Raw genomic sequence first — 21,993 nt, 5'->3', positions numbered from 1 at the left:
AAAAAAAAAATACAGACTCAATTGAGGGGCTCTTTGTTGATTTCGATTGACTCAAATGTTTGCTAAATAATTGCATCCCCCGTAACTGACAATGTCCTGTATATCTTCTCTCTCTGCCCTCCCCCCCAAAAAAAAACCCTTCGCTTCCACAAGGCTGCAGAGTCGAATCCATCTGCTTGAATGTTGAGGCTGTGAACACCCACCGGGACAGAACAGAGGTGAGGGGCTTCTTGCCGCCTGTTGGGACCCCCTCTTCCTCCCCCTGTATAGTTGGAAAGGAGTTGGGTAGATGCCTGTGTTGTAGGAAACCGCTCAGAAATGGACCCCCTCTTTTTGTAAGCAGTATTTATTCCTGACCGTTTTTTGGTGGATTGGTGGTGGCGGGAGCAGGGGGTAATTCGTAGCACCATTTAGACAGCTCCTTCTGTGTGTTCGAACTGGACTTGGTGACCTTTGTGGCCCCTTCCAACTCTACGAGTCTACAATTATATATATATATATATATATATATATATATATATATATATATACACATATACACACACACACACACACACACACCCCTATGATGGCTCCTTACTTGGCTACATCTATTTTTCCCAAACTTTCAAAAGTTAGCTAAGGCCTCTTTATATTCTGCTAAATGTTTAAGGAGGTTTGAAGGAACTGTCTGGCCCATTGCTACTGGTGTATGTTTGAAGATTTTTGCCACCGTTGTTTGGGCTTTTTTTCTTTAAAGTTATGTAACTAGCCAAGGACACTCAGGCTGCAAATGAGGCAGAATCGAACGCGTAAATGCCAGGTTGCAGCAGGACGCTTTGCGGATGCGATTAGGATCACAAGCGCTGACAAACGGTTCATCTGTGGCTTTTTCCAATTGTTCCTCTGTAATTTGTAGGCTGGATCAGTGGGGCTGGTGTGGATTCTCCCAAGCGGCAGATTCTCCCAAGGCACCTAGCTGCTCTTTTCGTTGCACAAAACCCTCATCTCTTACTTGCTTCAAAAGACCTAGCGCAGGGAGAGAGATAGAGACTTCTCAAACCTGAATCCGGAAATTTTGAATATTTCATTCTTGGGCCCAACGTTACTTCTTTAGAACAGAGGTGGGAAACCTAAGGTTCAGGGGGCCAAATATGGCCATTGAACCACACCCCCACGGCACCTGGCCCTCAGCTTCCTAGGACACGGCCCTTCTCCCAAGGCTATGCATCTCTGCAGTGCTGCTTCGTACCCTATTGATCAGGGTCAAGGAGCTCAAACCCAGCGTCCAAAATGCAGCCTTCCAAGCCTTGGGGACTTTCTCCATCTTCGCCCCCTCCTTGAGCCGTTTTGCAATGCTCAAAGGATTTTCTTGAACTCTGATTCAAGGGATGTGTGTGTAGAGCTTAGCCTACCGTAAAGGTAAAGGTAAAGGGACCCCTGACCATTAGGTCCAGTCGTGGCCGACTCTGGGGTTGTGGCGCTCATCTCGCTTTATTGGCTGAGGGAGCCGGCGTACAGCTTCTGGGTCGTGTGGCCAGCATGACTAAGCCGCTTCTGGCGAACCAGAGCAGCGCACGGAAACGCCGTTTACCTTCCCGCCGGAGCAGTACCTATTTATCTACTTGCACTTTGACGTGCTTTCAAACTGCTAGGTTGGCAGGAGCAGGGACCACTCAACGGGAGCTCACCCCGTCGCGGGGATTCGAACCGCCAACCTTCCGATTGGCAAGTCCTAGGCTCTGTGGTTTAACCCACAGCGTGACCATATAGACGCCAAATTAACAGTTTTGTCTCAGTCTCAGATCATCACTAATACATGTGACTCGTAAAACAAGACCTTAGGAGGGGAGCACAGCCCTCACCCTGCAAACATTTTTCCACCCTTGCTTTAGAAGTACGTTGGTTCTAGATTAGCGTGCCTTAGTGCCAAGGGACTTCGCAAGAACCCCAGCAATGATAACTCCTTCTTTAATGAGATTTCCTGGTCTTCGCTTTTTCCTTTCCTTTTTTTTTTTGGTGCGTTTTGTCAGACCGATTAACCCATCGTGTGTGTTTGGTTGGTTTATATTTATTTCCCCCGCTGCTTTTCTCCCCACCCGACCCCCGTAACTTTTCACCTCCTTCCTCACTTTATTTTCTCGTTTTTTTTATCTTTGTCTCGCTTTTAATTTAGGATGCAAAGAAGGGACCTAACACCCTCATGAGGCGCAATAGCGTCACCCCTCTAGCGAGCCCAGAGCCCACCAAAAAGCCTCGCATCAACAGCTATGAGGAGCATGTGGCTGATTCTGCTTCCGCTGCCCTGCCCATCTGTATGCCCCAGGAGGTGCCCGCCCAGATGCCCGGACAAGTTGGTCACATTCTTTTGTTGGTGTTTTTTCTCGTGTGCCTGCCTGCTTGTGGTGGCGGTTGTGTGTTGTCATTGCATTTCCATGCTTGAATATCTCCCTGCTGCTTTAAACCATGGGAGGTCGTTCTGTTGTGTCGCTTATCGATTTTTCAACCGCGGTGCTATCAGATTGCAGTTGGCATCATTTGTTTACTTTTGCTTTCCTTGCCTTCTCTTTTTCCTTCTCCTAAAGCACCTTTAGAAATGATTTATAATGCTTTGGGTTGGTGTAGTTTGGTTTTTTGAGAACCTGCAATATAAGCCAGGCTTGGCCGTCACTTGCCTTATGAACTTGAAGTTAGGTAGAAGTATTTGCCTGGTATTTGGTGTGGATTATAGAAACTTGGCCTTCAAACCTTTGCAGCAAAACACTTTTTTTAGGATTTGTGTTAGGCTTGCCTTTCATTTCCAAGCCCTCCTTGATTCCTATCATTCCATATTTTTTTAACTTGACTAGGATGTTGCTTTGTCCTGCTGCCTTGCAGGAGATCTTTCGGGAGAAGAAAATATTTAAGGTGTCAACCAGGGGTCAGCAAACTTTTTCAGGAGGGGGCGGCTGGTCCACTGTCCCTCAGACCTTGTGGGGGGCCGGACTATATTTTGGGGAAAATAATAATGAACTAATTTCCTATGCCCCACAAATAACCCAGAGATGCAATTTAAATAAAAGCACACATTCTACTCATGCAAAAACACCAGGCAGGCTCCACAACTAACCCAGAGATGCATTTTAAATAAAAGCACACATTCTACTCATGTAAAAACATGCAGATTCCCGGACTGTCCATGGGCCGGATTTAGAAGGTGATTGGGCCAGATCTGCCCCCCGGGCCTTAGGTTGCCTACCCATGGTGTAAATCCTACACAGTTCTGAAGCGGAGTCCCTAAGATGGTTGGATGGTGCCTTGTACGCCTCCTTCCAGCAACTCCTGCAGCCAAGCTGGTGCCAAACATCTTGCTCTGCTTTTTGACGCCTGGGCAGCCCAGGACCTCCAGACACACTGCCCAGGTTTGTGCCCCAGGGAGGTCACTTAAAGGTAAAGGTACCCCTGCCCGTACGGGCCAGTCTTAACAGACTGGTACCTTGCCAACCATGCGATCGGCAAGTCCTAGTCGCTGAGGTTTTACCCACAGCGCCACCGTGCTGCCAACAAGCCAGTTTGACTTCTCCGCAGAGGCACACTCCATTGTCTAAAGGTGTGGTCTTCTTCGCATTTGCTGGTGTTGCTCAGCTGAAGGTTGTTTCCAAAGGATGCAGCAGATTTTCATAGATTAGTCTTGCTCAACACCTTTTTAAAAGGATGAATGACCACTTCCCATTGCAGCTAAAAGTCTGCCTAATTTGAAAGTCAAAAGCCCATCAGCTCTCCCAGTTAGCAGGAAATGGGACTTCTTAAAAAATGCCTGGAGGCAGCTTCTGTATGTTAGCAGACAAAAAGGGGGCTTCCTGCTAAATTGCTGCGCTCCTCCTCCTTTCCCTTGTGTGACCCAAATATTGAAATTGCGGAGGCTCTTTGCTGAAATGTGTTTCTACGTTTTGCATGAATGGAAGTGGCTTGTTTGTTGACATGCGTGGCTTTATGTCTCTTTGTCTGCTATCTCGCAGCAATCGAATCCTTTATCTTGAATTTCCTGTTGTTATTCTGCTTTCCACACCAAGACTGATTTCTCTTCCATCTCTCTCTCCTTCCCCCTTTTCTTTATCTTTACAGCCTTTACTGGGGAAGGCCTGCCTGTAAGTATTTTGCAGGTTCAGCTTTCTTTTGCCAGCAGGCTGGCTTTAATTTCCCTTTGTTACCACTAATCTGTGTGCTTAGCTTTCCAAACTCAATTTGCACCTTTCCCCCTAGAATCCTTGAGGGAGATTTACCTTTCTTGCATTTGGTAGGAACATAGGAAGCTGCCTTCATTCAAAATCAGGCCATTGGTCTATTTAGATCTGTACTGTCGGTGCCCACAGATCACCAATATGAGAGCCAGTGTGGTGTAGTGGTTAAGAGCGGTAGACTTGTAATCTGGTGAACCGGGTTCGCTTCCCCGCTCCTCCACATGCAGTTGCTGGGTGACCTTGGGCCAGTCACACTTCTTTGAAGTCTCTCAGCCCCACTCACCTCACAGAGTGTTTGTTGTGGGGGAGGAAGGGAAAGGAGATTGTTGGCCGCTTTGAGACTCCTTAAGGGGAGTCTCGTGCGTGCAAATGTGTATGTGAAGCCGGTCTTTGGGTGGGTGTTTGATTTTCGTTGTTGTGTATACTGTGTATATACGGACAATGACAAATAAATTTCTATTCTATTCTAAAAAGGCGGGATATCAAGTCCAAACTCTTCTTCTTCTTCAATGTCATGCCCCTTGGAGTCTTCCCCAATTGCCCACAAGACCTCTGAATCCCTGCCCAATCACTTTACCAGTGTTTCGACCTTTTGATCCATGTGATTTTTATTTTCTCTGGGCCCACACTTGCAGAATAAAAATCGGCTCACGCCACGCCCAATTTTTCATTGGTAAGAAATCCATCGGAAAACAGAAAGAAAACAACTCCCAGCAGTGCTTGATTTATAACACAGAACACAACTGCTTTACAATATGATTTGTTTTATTTGTATAAAACAAATATTTATTCTTAAAATAAGAACATGTATCATCCTCAGAATAGAATTATATGCAAGCCTCTTGCAGATGTACTTTAAGGATGTCTGCACACTAAATGAGAGGTGGCATGAGCTTGTTTTTGCTGGGTAATAACTCATTTAGTTCAGGTCTAATTTGAGAAACTCACACTTCCTCATCAATACAAAGAAGCCTTTTCTCTCTCGGATACCTTGCATGTTTGTCAGAGTTGAAAATCCCTGTTCACAACAATACGTTGTGGAGAACTGTAGAAGAAGAGCTCATGCTCTTGCTCGCGTTTTGAAAAGATATCCGTAACCTGCAAAATAAATTTTTTTTTAATACTATACTGCACTACACTGAAATGTTTAAGTGTTTCTTTGCCCCTGAATCTTCTTGCCACGCCAATGTGGCATGCCACATTAGAGAGCCACTATTTAAATCCCTTGAAAAGTGCCAATTGTTGAAGGAGAAAATTGGGAGAAGAGATACTCTTTCCCACTTCCTTTCCCAGGCTCTGATTGATTCCACTGAAGTGACCCATGAGGACAGCGCGAATGGTGCTTGCTAAGAAACACATGGGGTCCATGGGCCGAAAAATAGCTTTGCAATCTCTAGTCTACAGTGACCGGCAGTGGCTGCCAGGATTTCAGAGCCTTTTCTGCCCCTGCCTGGAGTTACCTGGGCCCTTCTGCATGCTAGAAGCAGGTTCTCAACCACTGAGTTTACCCTTCCAGTTTGTGGGAGCTTAACGCTTAATTTATCAGAGCATCTTTTCTGTCCCTACAAAAACCCCTTTCTTGCACTTGGGGGGGGGGAAGCTGGGCTGCTACATGTCTTGTTCCCCTTACTAGTGGACTAGTTTTCTAAGTAAAGGGCTAGCAGTGTTTCTCAAATGCGCATCTCCGGCTGCTGTTGGACTACAACTCCCATCATCCTTAGCTAGCAGGGCCAGTAGTCAGGGATGATGGGAGTTGTAGTCCCATCAGCAGCTGGGGACCCGAGTTTGAGAAACACTGATTTATTGTATCTGTCAATGGGATTTAAGTACACCACTTTTTAATATATATATAAATTACAGCTCAAGCTTTAATTACAGCTCAAGCTCAAGTACAGCAGCGCTTGAGGGAGTAGACAGTTGGTGGGAGAGCAATACTTTTGCAGCTGGTGGGGCTGATAGTGCAGAGTTGGGGCATGTCCTTGTCTTGGGAAGAGCTGTGGTCTCAGCGCGCATCTGCCCTGACCGTTGACCATGCTGGCTGGCGTGTTGGATGGGAGTTGTAGAATAAAAGAATCTCTGCCAAAGGCTCCCGGACAGCTGCTGCCAACCAGAGCAGTCAGCATGAAGCCAGATAGACCAAGGCAAAGGGCAGCTATTGCGGGTGGAGGTTTCAGCCGCGTAAGATTTTGTGCGGAGGAGCCCCTCTCCCTGCTCCAACTTTTTAGAACTGCTGGAAGATCACATATCACATCCACACGTCATATTTGAAGCACGTGGCTTTCCGTCCTCCCGGGTCCTGGAAACTAGTTGGTTAAGGGTGCTGGGAATTGTAGTTCTGCAAGGGGATAAACTACAGTTCCCAATATTCTTTTGGGGGGCAGCCATGTCCCTGGCTGCTGTTGGACTTTTAATTTGTGGCGTGAATGTGAAGGAAGATATGACATCCCTTGAAAAACATTCCTATCAGATAACAGTGCAAGCCTCTCTCCTTCACCCCCTTTCTCTGTCTCTTTTTTCCCCTTTCCACGCTGAAAGATGGCCCATTTGTCACTTATTCAAACTTTTCGCTTTGCTAATATTTCCCAGGTAAAATGGCTTGGTGCTCTGCGTTCTTGTGCTTTACCCCAGCCTGACTGTACCTTGTTGGAATAACAGCTGCTCAAGGCTATTTTTGTTTGGTTTGGGTTTTTTTGGGGGGTGGGGTGGGCAGAGGGGGGGTACGTCTTTGACCTGTGCCTGCTCAGCTTCCTGGAAACTGGTTCTGCTCTGGTTTGTGTGTGTGTGTTTCTGTAATGAATGGGCTTGTTGACATAAGTGGTGGTGGTTGAGGTCCCTTTTAAACTGTCTGCTTCCTCTTTTCCTGTAATGTTTCCATTTTTAGAATGCCCTGAGATCCTTTTGCAGTGTTTGCTTAATAATAATAATAATAATAATAATAATAATAATAATAATTTTATTATTTGTACCCCACCCATCTGACTGTGTTGCTCCAGCCCCTCTGCAACTCTGCCCAGCAAAATATAAAAACCTAGTAAAAAAGAAAACACATTAAAAACTTCCCTATACTAGTCCAGAGGGACGCAGGTGGCGCTGTGGGTTAAACCACAGAGCCTAGGACTTGCTGATCAGAAGGTTGGCGGTTCGAATCCCCGCGACGGGGTGAGCTCCCGTTGTTCGGTCCCTGCTCCTGCCAACCTAGCAGTTCGAAAGCACGTTAAAGTGCAAGTAGATAAATAGGAACAGCTCCAGCGGGAAGGTAAACGGTGTTTCCGTGCGCTGCTCTGGTTCACCAGAAGCGGCTTAGTCATGCTGGCCACATGACCCGGAAGCTGTCTGTGGACAAACGCTGGCTCCCTCGGCCCATAGAGCGAGATGAGCGTCGCAACCCCAGAGTCGGTCACGACTGGACCTTATGGTCAGGGGTACCTTTATACTAGTCCAGAGATGGAAAGAAGACTCCCTACCCGAGATGAATGGCAAACTAAGCTGTCAGATTATGCCGAAATCGCAAAACTGACAGGAAAACTCAGGAACCGAGAAGACAAAACTTTCCAAGAAAGAATGGGGAAAATTTATAATTTATTTCAGAGACCACTGTAAGCAGATGAAAACATGAGCAGGATTTTAATCTCACTTGTAATGTAACAAACTCTGTGGATAATAGGGATAGATATAAAATATAGATTTGATATGATATGCAGTTGAAAGTGTTGACATTAGGACCCACAGAGGGGATGGGGGCAGGTCTCGAGATTCGGAGAAATCTCTGTATATGGAAGTGTATTTGGTTTTGTTATAAATCTATATTTGAAAAATCAAATAAACGATTAAAAAAAAACAAAACACTTCCCTATGCGGGGCTGCCTTCAGATGAGCCAAATGTGCAGTGTCTGTTTGCCCCCCGAAAAAAAAGCTTGTCTTTGCAACTCAAGGGGGCCCAAGCAATGCAAAATTAAATGAAGATGATCATAATCCTCAAATATTTGCTTTGCATTTGGAAAGACCCAAGTCCAGTCCAACCTCCTGGTTCTGAGACCTTGAGAGCCACTGGCCGTCAGTGTGACAGTGCAGAGCTAGGTAGACCCAAAGGTGTTAGGCAGCTTCCTCTGTTCCTGTGGCCCCCAGCAACACAGCTGGAAGCGCGCACAAGATGACTTTATTTTATTTTTATTTTTTTCATGGAGGAGAGGCCTATCCATTTTATTTATTTATTAACATTCTTCTATTACATTGGCAAACGTCATCACATTACATTACATAGCTTATTGTAATATATTTTCCAACATGTATACCAAGATTATACACACACTTCATATACCTAAAAAGAAAGAAAAGAGAAACAAAGAGAAAAAACAAAGAAAATCCCCCCCCCCCAAATCATATACGTACCAATTTGATTGATGTTGGAGAGAGACTGAGTTGAGAAATAAGATCAAGAGCACATATTGTATTAGGTAAAATGTAAAAGAAATATACAATAATATGAATACATTCATTTGTAAAAAAAAAAAGGAATATACAATGCGATAGACAGGAAGTCCAATGTGCACGAGATGCCTTTAAAGTCTCTTTCAGAATTTGGGCCGAGGGACTGGTAGGAGGTGCAGGGAGCCTGATGAGCGAGAAGCTCCTTTTACGCCTTGCGACTTGGCCTGCTTCCTTCAGGACGGCCTGTGTGCCTAGTGGCTACTGTCTCTGCTGGATAATGCAGAGCCTTCTGCATCTGCTTCTCTCGTTGTCCTCCCTGCCACCTGCATGCAAAGGCTGCTTCGCTTTTGTCCCCCTCCGAATGCTCAGCTACCGGCTCAAAATTTGCTCTCTCTCTCCCCCTTCCGCTTGCAGAACATGAGCACGACCCGCACACAGTCTTGAGTTTCTCCAGGCGATGTTTAGGAAGGCGGAAGAGCGCGGACGGAAGGAAACTCAGCCCGCTTGCGTCGCCCTGCTCCGAAGCTTGCGTCTGCCTGTGTGTGTGTGATCTCCATTCAACGCGAGGCTATTCCCTTCTCGGTCTCCATAAGCTGATCATCTGCCTGTTGCGTATCGGACTCTGTTGCGTATCAGACTCGACACGATGGTGTTTCTTTGGGGTGGGGTGGGGAATGGGGGGGATACACAAGAGAAGAAGGGAATGAGAAGGGACATCGCTTTAGAATGCAAAACGGAGGTTCATGAAGTTGGTTGCTTTCCCCCCACCACTTTTTGAGATTTTGGTAGACTAAAGTGTCATCCTCTGCAGCATCCTTGCGTCCCCCAAGTTGTTTTATTATTATTATTACTATTTCTAAAGTGACACAGTTGCCTTGCAGAGAAGAAAGAAGAAGAAAAACTGGACACTGTGCTGCTTTCTCAGCCTTTGTAAATAAACGGATGTTGGTTCTTGGGGTCTGTGAGGGCATGGGGCATAAAAGCACCTTTAGCGACACCTGCATGTCTGCTTTTAATTTTGCCACTTTGCACATCTCTTCCTCTCCTTTTTTTACAGCTACAAAAACAAAGCACACACACACCCGCCGGATATCAGAGAGGGATTTAAGGATAGTTCTGTTGTTGTTTCACAGCCGGTTCTGAAGCCACTTGCCGGCACCATAGCCACTGGCTTTGTTAGGGTGGCCAAGTGTGATTTTAACAGAGTGGGAAAAGTGTTAGGAGTGCGGGACTTTACAAGCCACGCTTAGGATTAGCGGCACAGGGGTAAGCAACCTGGCCAGATGCTGCTGGACTACAACTCTAATCATCCCTGCCCTTTGCCTTTGTTTGCCTGGGCTGGTGGGAGTTGTAGTCCGGCAACGTCCCGATGGCTGCCCATGGAGTGGGCGAGTGAGCAATGACCCCGTAGGAATAAAGGGTCAGTTTCAGAAAGGTGGGTCAGCAATTCCTGCAGTGCCTACTTTGGCCCACGACAAAATCCATGTGTGTTTGTGTGTGATCTTTTTAAAAGAGCTGCGAAGTTTTACTGGGGGCGTCCGTAGCATGCAAGGTGGGTTCTACGTGTGTGCAAGCATTTGAACAGACTCCTCTGCTTTTTTGCATTTTGAAAAAGCTTTGGGTGGTTTTGAGCGTTAGTCATTCACCTGTTGGAACGAACGGACATGACTTCTGCTCATTTCAGTGTGGCTCAACTGGAATAAAACCCCATTTTCTCCCTTTGAGTGTGTGGGTTCTCCTATTGCTTCTCCTATTGCCTCAGCCCCTTCTGCTAGGATTTTATCCTTTATCAGAGGAAGAGTGGCTTTATTTTGCACATAGCAAGTGGTATGTTTCCCACCCTCCCTTCCTGCCCCAACTAGGTGTGGTTCGCATTTACCTACGCCTTGCGTAGTCGGAAAAAACACTTTTACGCAAACTCGTCTTTCGCTTGGTTTTATATAGCATGAATTGGAAAAAAAAAATTTGACAGGATTCCTTTGCTTACGAGAAGGAAATCCTGGAACAAACTTAAATTATTCCTGCTTCAGGAATTTTGAAGGAGAGAGGGAACATGTGGACCTTGCCTGTGTGTGTCCTTGTGTGTGTGTGTTGATCTGCCCTGGAGTGGGGAGGCACAAGAAGCAAGGGGTGTGTGTGTGTGTCACACTTGTGATAGTTACAGGTTGATTGGGGAAGGTGATTGAAAACCACACCAACAACTCATTCTCTTGATTGTGTTTTTCCTTTGATACTTGAATTTATATTTTTATCGGTTTTTTAATAGCAAAGTGCTATTTATTTATTTAAGGGAAGTTGCAGAGCTGAGAGGAGGTTTCCCCCCCACCTGGACTTGTGTGATGTTCAATTCTGTATATATGTATGTAGCTGGGTTTTTGAGGGGTCTTTTTTTGCCTGAGATGAAACAGTTTCAGCTTATAAAACGAGGTCTGCCTTTTGGAAATTTGTATATTTTGCAGCTGCTGGACCAATTAAAAATCTTGAAATAGAAGCCTGCCGGTGTGTGTTGTCTTTTTTTTCCTCGTTTGATATTGGTAGAGGGACCCCTGACTGTTAGGTCCAGTCATGGCCGACTCTGGAGTTGCTGCACTCATCTTGCTTTATTGGCCGAGGGAGCCGGCGTACAGCTTCCTGGTCATGTGGCCAGCATGACTAAGCCGCCTCTGGTGAACCAGAGCAGCGCATGGAAACGCAGTTTACCTTCCCGCCGGAGCGGTGCCTATTTATCTACTTGCCCTTTGACGTGCTTTCAAACTGCTAGGTTGGCAGGAGCAGGGATTCGAACCGCCGAACTTCCAATCGGCAAGCCCTGGGCTCCGTGGTTTAACCCACAGCGCCACCCACATCCCTTTGATATTGGTAGCTGTGGTTTTGTTGTGGTCTCAAGGTAACAACTGGGAGCCTGCACTCAATCTCTCTTAAAATCCCTTTCCCCACCCCTCTCCAATTTTATATTCATTCAGAGAACTTTGTTATCTTTTTTTAATCCTTACAACAACCCTGTGAGATGGGTTGGACAGAGAGGGAGGCGTAGGATCACCAGGTAAGGCCCATGGCTCAGTGAGGATTTGAATTTGGGTCTCCTCAGTTCACATCCAACACTGATCATTGCGCCACACTGCGTTTTCAGTGTATCCTGTTTGGGGTCAGACTAGATGCCCTTTGGAGTTCTCTTCCAGTTCTGTGAGCTTGAGCGCGCTCTGCCTTTCCAGCTCTTGCTCAGATGCACCTCTCTTCCCCCATCCTTTTCAGTGGTCCATTCCCTCTCCAAACCCTCCTTTCTCCTATCCTTTCCCCCTGAGTGTCTCCATGGGTTCGGTTTGTACCCCGCCCTTCAGCTTGCATCGGCAGGGCAAATATGAATAGCAAGCGCTGTGAAATGCGAAGAAAGATCAGGCTTCACCAGATTACGCAACTGAAGGACTGGACTGAAAGTCCAGAACCTGATCAGATACAGGGCACAGAGAGATTTGGCCGAGGTGCAATGGCTCAAATACACGTTCCAATTTTATTTCAGCTGCTTGGGGGGAAACCAGGTATAATTTCTATGCCGCTGCTTAGAACATACAAAGAAGACAATGCTAAGTGTCTCTCTAGCCCATTTTGAAAGGGGAGGTAATGAGATAAGAGCTGTTTGTCTGCAGCTCGGTTACTAAATTCTTCCACTGCACAAAAGGTGATTCAGTGATATTTTAATCCTCAAATAGGCCCATCTTTGTTATCGATTGGGCTGCCTTATTATGAAAGCCGGGCTTCAAATGTTCTGTCTGACTTAACAACAGCAGCTTTCAATATTTTGCTTTATTCCTGCTGAGACTCCCTCTGCAACAGAGAATATTGACTTTGGGTGCATCCTAGAGTGTGTTCTATGTGTGGGGTGAGGGCCGTGCCTGTTGAGCGCAGATGTTGTCGCATATGGCCTCAATATGCACCCATAAAAACATTAGAACAGCCTGCAGGATCAGGCCCATGTTCCCTCCTGTTCTCACAGGGGCCAGCCAGATACCTGTGGGACCAGCAAGCAGGATTCGAACACAAGCCCTCACCCTTCCTGCAGTTTCCAGCAACTGGTATTCAGAAGCACTGCATGGCCATTGTGGCTAGCAGCCACTGACAGCCCTCTCCTCCATGAATTTGTGTCATCTTCTTTGAAAGCCATCAAGGTTGGTATCCACCACTGTTTCCTGTGGCAAGGAGTTCCACTGCTTAAATCTACCCTGTGAATGAGTACCCAGCATGCTCCCTTGCAACAGCGCACCACAAGAGAGGGATTGTTCTTTAAAAACTAAGGAATGTAAAATGACTAAAACACAGTCAGGCCCACGACATCACACACCCCATATTCTATCCTGATCATCCCCATCACCAGCAATGCCAGTTGCTTTCTTTCATTTCTGCTCCCCCCACCCTTGCACTCAAGGTAGAATGCTTTTCCTATTCCAAATAAAGACATCTTTGTTGAAAAAAATAAAAATAAAATCAAGGTTGGAATTTCTGTGATTCTGCATAGAGCAGAGGAAGATTCGGTGTGGCAAAGGTCAGCAAGCTAGAGGGAAGTTGGCCAGTATGAATGGTAGTCTTGCTGAAGACCCTCTGTGATGAGCTATGTAATCCAGGCATCACGCAGAAGGACATTTGGGAAGAAGAAGAAGAAGAGTTTGGATTTGATATCCCGCCTTTCACTCCCTTTAAGGAGTCTCAAAGCGGCTAACAATCTCCTTTCCCTTCCTCCCCCACAACAAACACTCTGTAAGGTGAGTGGGGCTGAGAGACTTCAAAGAAGTGTGACTGGCCCAAGGTCACCCAGCAGCTGCATGTGGAGGAGCAGGGACGCGAACCCGGTTCCCCAGATTACGAGACCACCGCTCTTAACCACTACACCACACTGGCTCTCCAGGGAAGCCTGATTGAAGCCAATATGTACGGGGGGGGTGGGTTCATATGGACCGGTGATGGCTACATTACAATGGGCTCTGGCTCACTCTGCATTCCCTGTGGCCTGGAATGTGTTTGTTCCCATCATCATTTCGATAGCCCTCTTCCCCAAACCTGACGTTCCAGAACAAAAGAGGGAAAAATCCTGCTCATCCACACACACACACACACACACACACACAATCACACACACACACCCTGCTTTCTCTCGGGCGCTGTTGAGCCATGGATTTATGTAACACGAAGATCAGCTGCTTTTTGGGTACAGAGGGAGGAGCAGAGGATGACATTTGTTAACCCTAATCTGGGGTCAACGACAGAGAATAAATTCAGACCGTTGGGTTAGAAGATAACGGCAGGGTAAAGAAGGATAGAACTTTTTTTATGTATGCTACAACAGCAGCAAGAATACTCATCGCGAAGTATTGGAAGACACAAGAATTACCCACTTTGGAAGAATGGCAGATGAAGGTGATGGACTATATGGAATTGGCGGAAATGACCGGCAGAATCCGAAACCAGGGAGAAGAGTTGGTGGAGGAAGATTGAAAGAAATTTAAAGACTATTTACAGAAATATTATAAAATTAATGGATGTTAGAATGATGTTGGATTGAGGTTAAGGGGTTTTTAGTAATAACAGCACGAAGGAATATGCAAAAACGGAATGTTAACAGGTGAAAATTTAAAGGTATAATATATTAAGATCAAGATAAGGATAAAGTAAAGAGGGAAAGGATTTGCTGAATAAATAAATTGAATTGGAATACAAAGAGGGGAGGTGTGGGGAGGTCTGGGAAACAAGCAAATGCAAGATATGTTATGAAAAATTGAATTGTTTTTTAACTGTTTTTCTTTATTCTTTTTTGTATTTTTCTTTTTCTTTTTGGAAAGTTATGGAAAATCTTAATAAAAATATTATAAAAAAAATATATAGAAGATAACGGCAGGGATGGAGCTGGGTCATGTGTCCTGTTTCACAGAGGGCGGCACTCTGGTAGAAAGTCTCCCCTACACAGAGCCTGCAGGATCGGGCCCAAACCTCATGTAGTCCACCAATCTCGGTACTATTCAACTATATTTTCCACAGAGGTGGAGCTGTGGTAATCAATGGGCCTAAGTTGCTGTTGTTGTGACTAAATTTGTATACCTCCCTATACCCGCAGGTCTCAGGGCTGTTCACAGGGTAAAAGCAGAATATAAACCACAAAATACATAATCAAAACAAAAACAAATCAATAACCCCATCCCGTCCAAAAGCAAGTGTTCAGAAAATACTTCTAGAAGTAATAAACGTCATAAATCTGGAAGGAAAACTGAGGAAGACTGTAATCAAATTACAAGATTAAAATACAAAAAAGAGAGACTTTTTGTACAAGACTTTCACATGCTTGAAAAGTGTAACATAATACAGTGGTACCTCGCAAGACAAATGCCTCGGAAGACGAAAAACTTGCAAGACGAAAGAGTTTTTCGTTTTCTGAGTTGCTTTGCAAGACGGATTTCCCTATGGGCTTGCTTCGCAAGACGAAACGTCTTGCGCCTTTTTTTAAAACCGCCAATGCATTCCTATGGGAAACCGTCAACACACAGCGGTGCTTCGCAAGACGAAAAAACTCGTAGAACGGAAAAACTCGCAGAACGAATTAATTTCGTCTTGTGAGGCACCACTGTACATATTTTGTGTATTATATGACTTAAGCCATATTGAACAGCAGATCCACCGAAATTAATGGATTTAATTTAGTCATGATTGGTTGTGTTCATTAATTCCAATGGGCCTACTCTGAGTAACTGAGTTGCCCACCACCCTCTGCTATCACAGTGACCAACCAGATGCCATTGGGAAGCCTGCCAGATCAGGAATGCTCTCCTCATTTGAGATTCCCAGGAACTAGAATTCAGAGGCACTGGTTTGCATTCAAAGTAAGGCCAACTAACTCATCCCATCTGTGCAAGGATTTAAGCTTGTGCAATGCTCCTCTCCTCGCACACACCCTAAATCTGAATAAGATAAAACTTTATTCGCATTAGCCAATGGCCACAGCAACAGTAAAACATTACAGTATACGCAGAAAAGGAAATTTGATATAAGAACACAATTTAAAGTCCTGAATCAGTTGTCAGTTAGTGGCCCTTATTCTGATTGCCCCTGCTATGAACCTAGCAACCTTTGCTGTTATCTGCTCATTTTGATCTGATAGAAGAAAGGACATTGTGGCAGTGGCTGAGCGCCCTGGGATGGATAGTACGAGTGGGGCGATGATCTCGTTCCTCAGGACAGGAGGGCGTGTGCCGCTGTTTCGGTGCTACCATCTCCACAGGGGCAAAGACGTTTCTCAGGCGGGATCTTTTGGAATTGGCCCTCAAGTACCGCAGATGGCAAAACATCCAGTCTTGCATGTGTAAAAGCACGTCTGTATTTTGGGATAAGTTTGTGCAGATATGGGGGCAGAGAATCAAAATGGAGAGGTGGAAAATGAACATACCAAGGCCAGGATTTCCTTATAGTGGCCAGGTTGTTCTGAGGCTCGATATCTTTTAGACGTTGACCAGTTAGACTGTTTGCTTTAGTAGGGCCCATAGTGAGTAGGTGTTGTGGGGATAAGCCACAAGAGTGAAGTTTTTGATAGACTGTTTTAAGCCAGGCACTTTTATCACCGTAAATCTCTTCAGGGCTTTCCCCCCAGGTCTTCTGAGCAGATCAGGCAGGGGAATTCTGTTGTGCAAGTGCTTGCACTGACTGAAAGGTCTGTATAGTTAAAGCTATGGTTTTCCCAGTAGTGATGTATGGAAGAGAGCGCTGGACCACAAAGAAGGCTGATCGCCAAAGAATGGATGCTTTTGAATTATGGTGCTGGAGGAGACTCTTGAGAGTCCCATGGACTGCAAGAAGATCAAACCTCTCCATTCTGAAGGAAATCAGCCCTGAGTGCTCACTGGAAGGACAGATCCTGAAGCTGAGGCTCCAAGACTTTGGTCACCTCATGAGAAGAGAAGACTCCCTGGAAAAGACCCTGATGTTGGGGAAGATTGAGGGCAGAAGGAGAAGGGGACGACAGAGGACAAGATGGGCAGTGTTCTCGAAGCTACCAGCATGAGTTTGACCAAACTGCGGGAGGCAGTGGAAGACAGGAGTGTCTGGCGTGCTCTGGTCCAGGGGGTCACGAAGAGTCAGACACAACTACTGGTAAATGACTAAACAACAACCAGACGAATGTGGAGAGGCCCAAACACCAGCCCCATTTTGTAAGCCTGAGGGAAAGTGTCTCCTGCTACGAGTCCTTAGAAGTTCTCTCGCTTGCTGTTCCCAGCCAGACAGCAGGGAGGATCATAATGTTGATGTGATCTTCCTGAACCTCTCTCTATAAGGGAATTTGCAAATGGCAAATCGTTTGTGACAGTCCCTTGTGGCTCCTATCTGGCTTCCCTGTCTCCTATGCCCTCCCTTTTGAAAACCAGATTACATAATGTCATCACGACAAGACTTCTCAGACTCCTAAAACCTTGCTCTTAAAGAAGACTTGCTTTTGTGGAAACAACTGTTATAAGAATTTTAAGGTCATGTGTATATATATAGATAGATATATATAGATATATATATATCTATATATATATGATGTTCATAAATGTACCAAGCAAACACATACAAATATGTAAACCACATGTCTGAAACCCACAGAAAAGTCCTGAAACCATTTTCTCTCTGCCAGATTTACCTCAAATATTTCTCTGCAAGGTCGAAGGAAATGGGAAATCTCCCCATTGTCTCTTTGCTCACAAATCCTGTCTCAAGGGCACATTTAAGATATGAATAGGGTGAGCCTGTGACCTGGATTCAGGAGTTGAGTGGTTATCATAACAAAAGAGTGGCCAGGATGCCCAGGCAATCCAGTCAGGTAACCTGGCAGACAGGATAAAAACAATGCACTCAGATTTCTGCTGTAGTCCGCCCCTTCTCTGGTGTACATATGATGTTTCTGGGGGTGGTCTTGAGTTACAGGGTGGGCAATTTCAAAGTCTATATACAGTAAGGGCTCTTTATGAGTGCTCACTGGAAGGACAGATCCTGAAGCTGAGGCTCCAAGACTTTGGCCACCTCATGAGAAGAGAAGACTTCCTGGAAAAGACCCTGATGTTGGGAAAGATGGAGGGCACAAGGAGAAGGGGACGACAGAGGACGAGATGGTTGGACAGTGTTCTGGAAGCTACCAGCATGAGTTTGACCAAACTGCGGGAGGCAGTTGAAGACAGGAATGCCTGGCGTGCTCTGGTCCATGGGGTCACTAAGTTCGACGCGACTAGATGACTACAACAACAACATATAAGGGCTTGCACACCTTTGTCCGGGATCCTCCTCCTCTCTCCTCTGTGGTGGGGGGGAGCACCCTGTTGCAACAGCTTTAAATAAAGATCAGGCTTATAGCTGCTTTGCTTTTGTATATCTTGGTCCGGTCTCTGTTCATTTCCCAACCGGTTTGAGCCTTAAAAGGTACGCTCTCTCCGAAGGTCCAGTCTTCCTTAAGAAGCTGAACCCCTTGAAGGCACCCCTCAATCTTGAAGGCACCCTCAATATTCTTATTTCACAACTTAAACCAAGAGTTTCCCAACAGGGAAGTCAATGTCAGAGAGGGCTAAGAAATGATAAAACGGAATTAATATTACGAGACACGTAGGAGGCCTGGGGATTATAATTCTCTCCCCACCCCACCCCTTATTGGGAAATATTTGCTGTTGTACCTGCAGTTAGAGAAAGGGAGTATATATATATAGGAAACAAACAAAATAACCAAACAGATAAATATATTCCATCAGCTTTATTGGAGAATGAGATGTGTTTCTGAAGGATTATTCATGGAGGCAAAGAATTATATCTCAATAACATAAAAAGTAGCAGAATTCTATAGTTGAATTAACAGATTTGCCAATAGTTTTGTACCATCTGGATGAATATTGTGTGAATGTTAAAATTATAATGGATAATCTGTATCTTTTACATTGTAATTTCTTTAAAGCAGTTATTACTTAGGTGTAGCTACCCCTATTGCTTTGCTTTGTTCCTGGGCTTTTCCAACAATTTGATCCGCAAGCATTAATCAACGATAACATCCCCTCCATGCTTTGAGAGTGTGGTGTAGTGGTTAGAGCATTAGAACAAGGTCTGGGAAGGTAAAAGGTAAAGGTACCCCTGCCCGTACGGGCCAGTCTTGACAGACTCTAGGGTTGTGCGCTCATCTCACTCTAGAGGCCGGGAGCCAGCACTGTCCGGAGACACTTCCGGGTCACGTGGCCAGCGTGACATTGCTGCTCTGGCGAGACAGAGCCGCACACGAAAACGCCGTTTACCTTCCCGCTAGTAAGCGGTCCCTATTTATCTACTTGCACCCGGGGGTGCTTTCAAACTGCTGGGTTGGCAGGCGCTGGGACCGAACAACGGGAGTGCACCCCGCCGTGGGGATTTGAACCGCCGACCTTTCGATCGGCAAGCCCTAGGCGCTGAGGCCTTTACCCACAGCGCCACCCAGGTCTGGGAAAGCAGGATTCAAATCCCCACTTGGCCTTGAAGCTCATGGGGTGACCTTGGGCCAGTCACTGCCTTTCAGCCCACCTCACCAGGTTCTTGGGTGGATTCAGTGAGGAGGTGGTGGTGGGGAACACTGTATGCTGCTTGAGCTTGAAGCAAAAAGGTAAAAAACGTAAAAAATAGAAATAAGTAAATAAAAGGCACCTTCCAATTTCTTCCTAGTGGGAAGGTAAGAATATGGATTGCTTGTTTGAGTACACATAATATTTGGCAGTTTCTTTCTTGAGAGTTGAAGCCCCTTCAACCCATTGGTCAATTTGTGGGAGAGCATTTTTAGGTGTGTGTTTTCAGCTATGCTCCCTCAGTCATTTTTAAAGCTTTTGGGCCATCTCTAAAAGGTAAAGGGACTCCTGACCATTAGGTCCAGCTGTGGCCGACTCTGGGGTTGCGGCACCCATCTCGCTTAATTGGCTGAGGGAGCCGGCGTACAGCTTCCTGGTCATGTGGCCAGCATGACTAAGCAGCTTCTGGCAAACCAGAGCAGCGCACGGAAACGCCGTTTACCTTCCCGCCGGAGCGTACCTATTTATCTACTTGCACTTTGACGTGCTTTCGAACTGCTAGGTTGGCAGGAGCAGGGACCGAGCAATGGGAGCTCACCCCATCACAGGGATTCAAACCGCCGACCTTCTGATCGGCAAGTCCTAGGCTCAGTGGTTTAACCCACAGTGCCACCCACGTCCCATATGTATGCTGCATGCTGGTGCAAAAGCTAGTTCCTGGTTAAATCCCTCTGGTCAGGCACCTAATAGATAAAGGTAAAGGACCCCTGGATGGTTAAGTCCAGTCCAAGGCGACTATAGGGTTGCAGTGCTCATCTCACTTGCAGGCCAAGGGAGCCAGCGTTTGTCCACAGACAGCTTTCCGGGTCACGTGGCCAGCAGTACTAAGCTGCTTCTGGCCCAACGGCCGTGGCGGAAACCAGAGTGGATGGAAATGCTGTTTACCTTCCTGCCATAGTGGTACCTAATTATCTACTTGCACTAGTGTGCTTTTGAACTGCTAGGTTTGGCAGGAGCTGGGACAGAGCAACGGAAGCTCACCCTGTCGTGGGGATTCAAACTGTCAACCTTCTAATCGGCAAGCCCAAGAGGCTCAGTGGTTTAGACCACAGCACCACCCACATCCCACAGGAGGGGTCTTGCAGGCATGGAAGTCAGCAATCTCTAATTGCACAGGGGTGTATTTTTTCGCCTGGAAAATAAATTGGGCTGCATGCTGTGGGATGGGGCGGGGTGAGAAGGCAAATGAAGTTTGACGCTTTCCCTGCAAATCTGCCATGCGTGTTGAAAGGATCTCGAAAGCAATATATTGTCAGAGGGCACCTCCAAGCAGCAAGCCAGGAAGGGGTTAAGGATGCTCAGCCAACCTTACTGGACCAGAGAAGATGGATGTGGGTAGAGTCTGTGCTCTGTTGCCATGGTGACCGACTGCAGCAAAGGCCAATGAGGATGACTCTTGAGGCCTGCTTGAAGGCAGGCTGCCGGGTTTTCATTGGATCTCTGGAAAAATCAGGCGATGAGCTGCTGATGTGGAAAGGAGGAGGAGGGGGAAAGAGAGGAGCGGTTTGCTCAGAGAAAGAAGAGGAGAAGGTGAGATCAGAGCAGTGCAGGCCCAAGACATTTTGCTACTTCAGATTGTGCCCCACCCCCTTCCATCCCATCATATGCAGAAGCCGGCTGGGCTGGTTGCTGGATCTTACTTCAATACTGGCAATAGGAAAGTCTGTGGATGCAGGGCAGCTGAAATCTCCCTCTCTCTTTTTGGGAATGCTTTATTGATTGAAAACTTCATAAGAGAATTGTACAGCAGATATTATAGGCAAAATGAAAAATACAAAATACAGTGGTGCCTCGCAAGACGAAAAGAATCCGTTCCGTGAGTCTCTTCGTCTAGTGGTTTTTTCATCTTGCGAAGCAACCCTATTAGCGGATTAGCGCTATTAGCGGTTTAGCGGCTATTAGCGGCTATTAAAGGCTTAAGGGATTAGCGGATTAGCTGCTAAAAGGCTATTAGCAGCTTAGTGCTTTAGAAAAAGGGGGTGGGGAGCGGAAAAAAATCGCAAGAATCGCAAGACATTTTCGTCTTGCGAAGCAAGCCCATAGAGAAATTCGTCCTGCGAAGCGCATTGAAAAACGGAAAACCCTTTCGTCTAGCGGGTTTTCCGTCTTGCAAGGCATTCGTCTTGCGGGGCACCACTGTAAACGGTTCTTCATTCTTTAACTAATGCATGCTTTGTACATCCAACTGTGATTAGATTTCTCAGGACCTCCGATCTTCCCCTTGCATTCCCGAATTAAATTCCTAAAATACACACTTAAACTTTACTTTCGCCATATTATTTGACTTACTATCAATTTTATTTTATACAATTATCCTATTTACACTCCGAAGCTCAATCAAAGCCTGCCAACGAATTGATCTTTTGACAATGTTCTTTTGCATAAACTCTGTATGTATCTCACGCTCTGGAAAAAAATTCATCTGTAACGTCTCTTAGTCCTTCTGATAATCTCACCAGTTTGGCATAATCTCTTATTTTATTTTGTCTGATTTAGATGGGTATCCTCTCCCTTCCAACCTTTTGCGATTAGAATTCTGGCAACGACTGTAACATACATAAAGACTCTCCTGTATTTTTTTTTTTGAGATTTCATTTCCCATAATTCCTAGCAGGAAAGCTTCAGGTTTTTTTTTTAGGGAAGGAGCATTTAAGCATTTCTTAAGCTCATTGTAAATCATTTCCCAAAATTGTCTGATCTTTTCACAGTTTCACCACATGTGGGTTGCTTGAAATCTCTGGAGTGCTGCTGCCTTGGCTGAATGTGGATTGAGAATGCCTAGTCTC

The 21,993-nt window shown here is 45.8% G+C and overlaps 1 protein-coding gene and 1 long non-coding RNA gene across 10 annotated transcripts in view; one reads left to right on the top strand and one right to left on the bottom strand.

The window, feature by feature from the left end:
- The window catches only part of PFKFB3 (6-phosphofructo-2-kinase/fructose-2,6-biphosphatase 3), a 72,764-nt gene extending 61,646 nt beyond the window's left edge, over window positions 1-11,118 (top strand). For 2 of the 9 annotated variants that reach the window (XM_083402190.1, XM_083402188.1), the window contains exons 13-16: window positions 154-335; window positions 2,156-2,332; window positions 4,084-4,106; window positions 9,042-11,118. In XM_083402190.1, the coding sequence (XP_083258316.1) occupies window positions 154-335; window positions 2,156-2,332; window positions 4,084-4,106; window positions 9,042-9,048 (389 nt within the window). In that variant the 3' untranslated portion in view covers window positions 9,049-11,118. Of the gene's footprint in view, window positions 1-153; window positions 336-2,155; window positions 3,041-3,142; window positions 3,409-3,505; window positions 4,107-9,041 lie in introns of all 9 variants that reach the window. The other 7 variants (XM_083402193.1, XM_083402192.1, XR_014502637.1 and 4 more) reach the window with 6 other exon arrangements.
- LOC310659270 overlaps window positions 1-21,993 on the bottom strand; it is a 223,758-nt gene that overhangs the window by 83,317 nt on the left and 118,448 nt on the right. The window lies entirely within an intron of this gene.

This window comes from Podarcis tiliguerta (genome assembly GCF_965153285.1).
Source record: "Podarcis tiliguerta genome assembly, chromosome: 10".
NCBI lineage: Eukaryota > Metazoa > Chordata > Lepidosauria > Squamata > Lacertidae > Podarcis > Podarcis tiliguerta.
The sequence above is the reverse complement of the archived record's forward strand: the minus strand, read 5'-3'. Positions and strand labels throughout refer to the sequence as shown.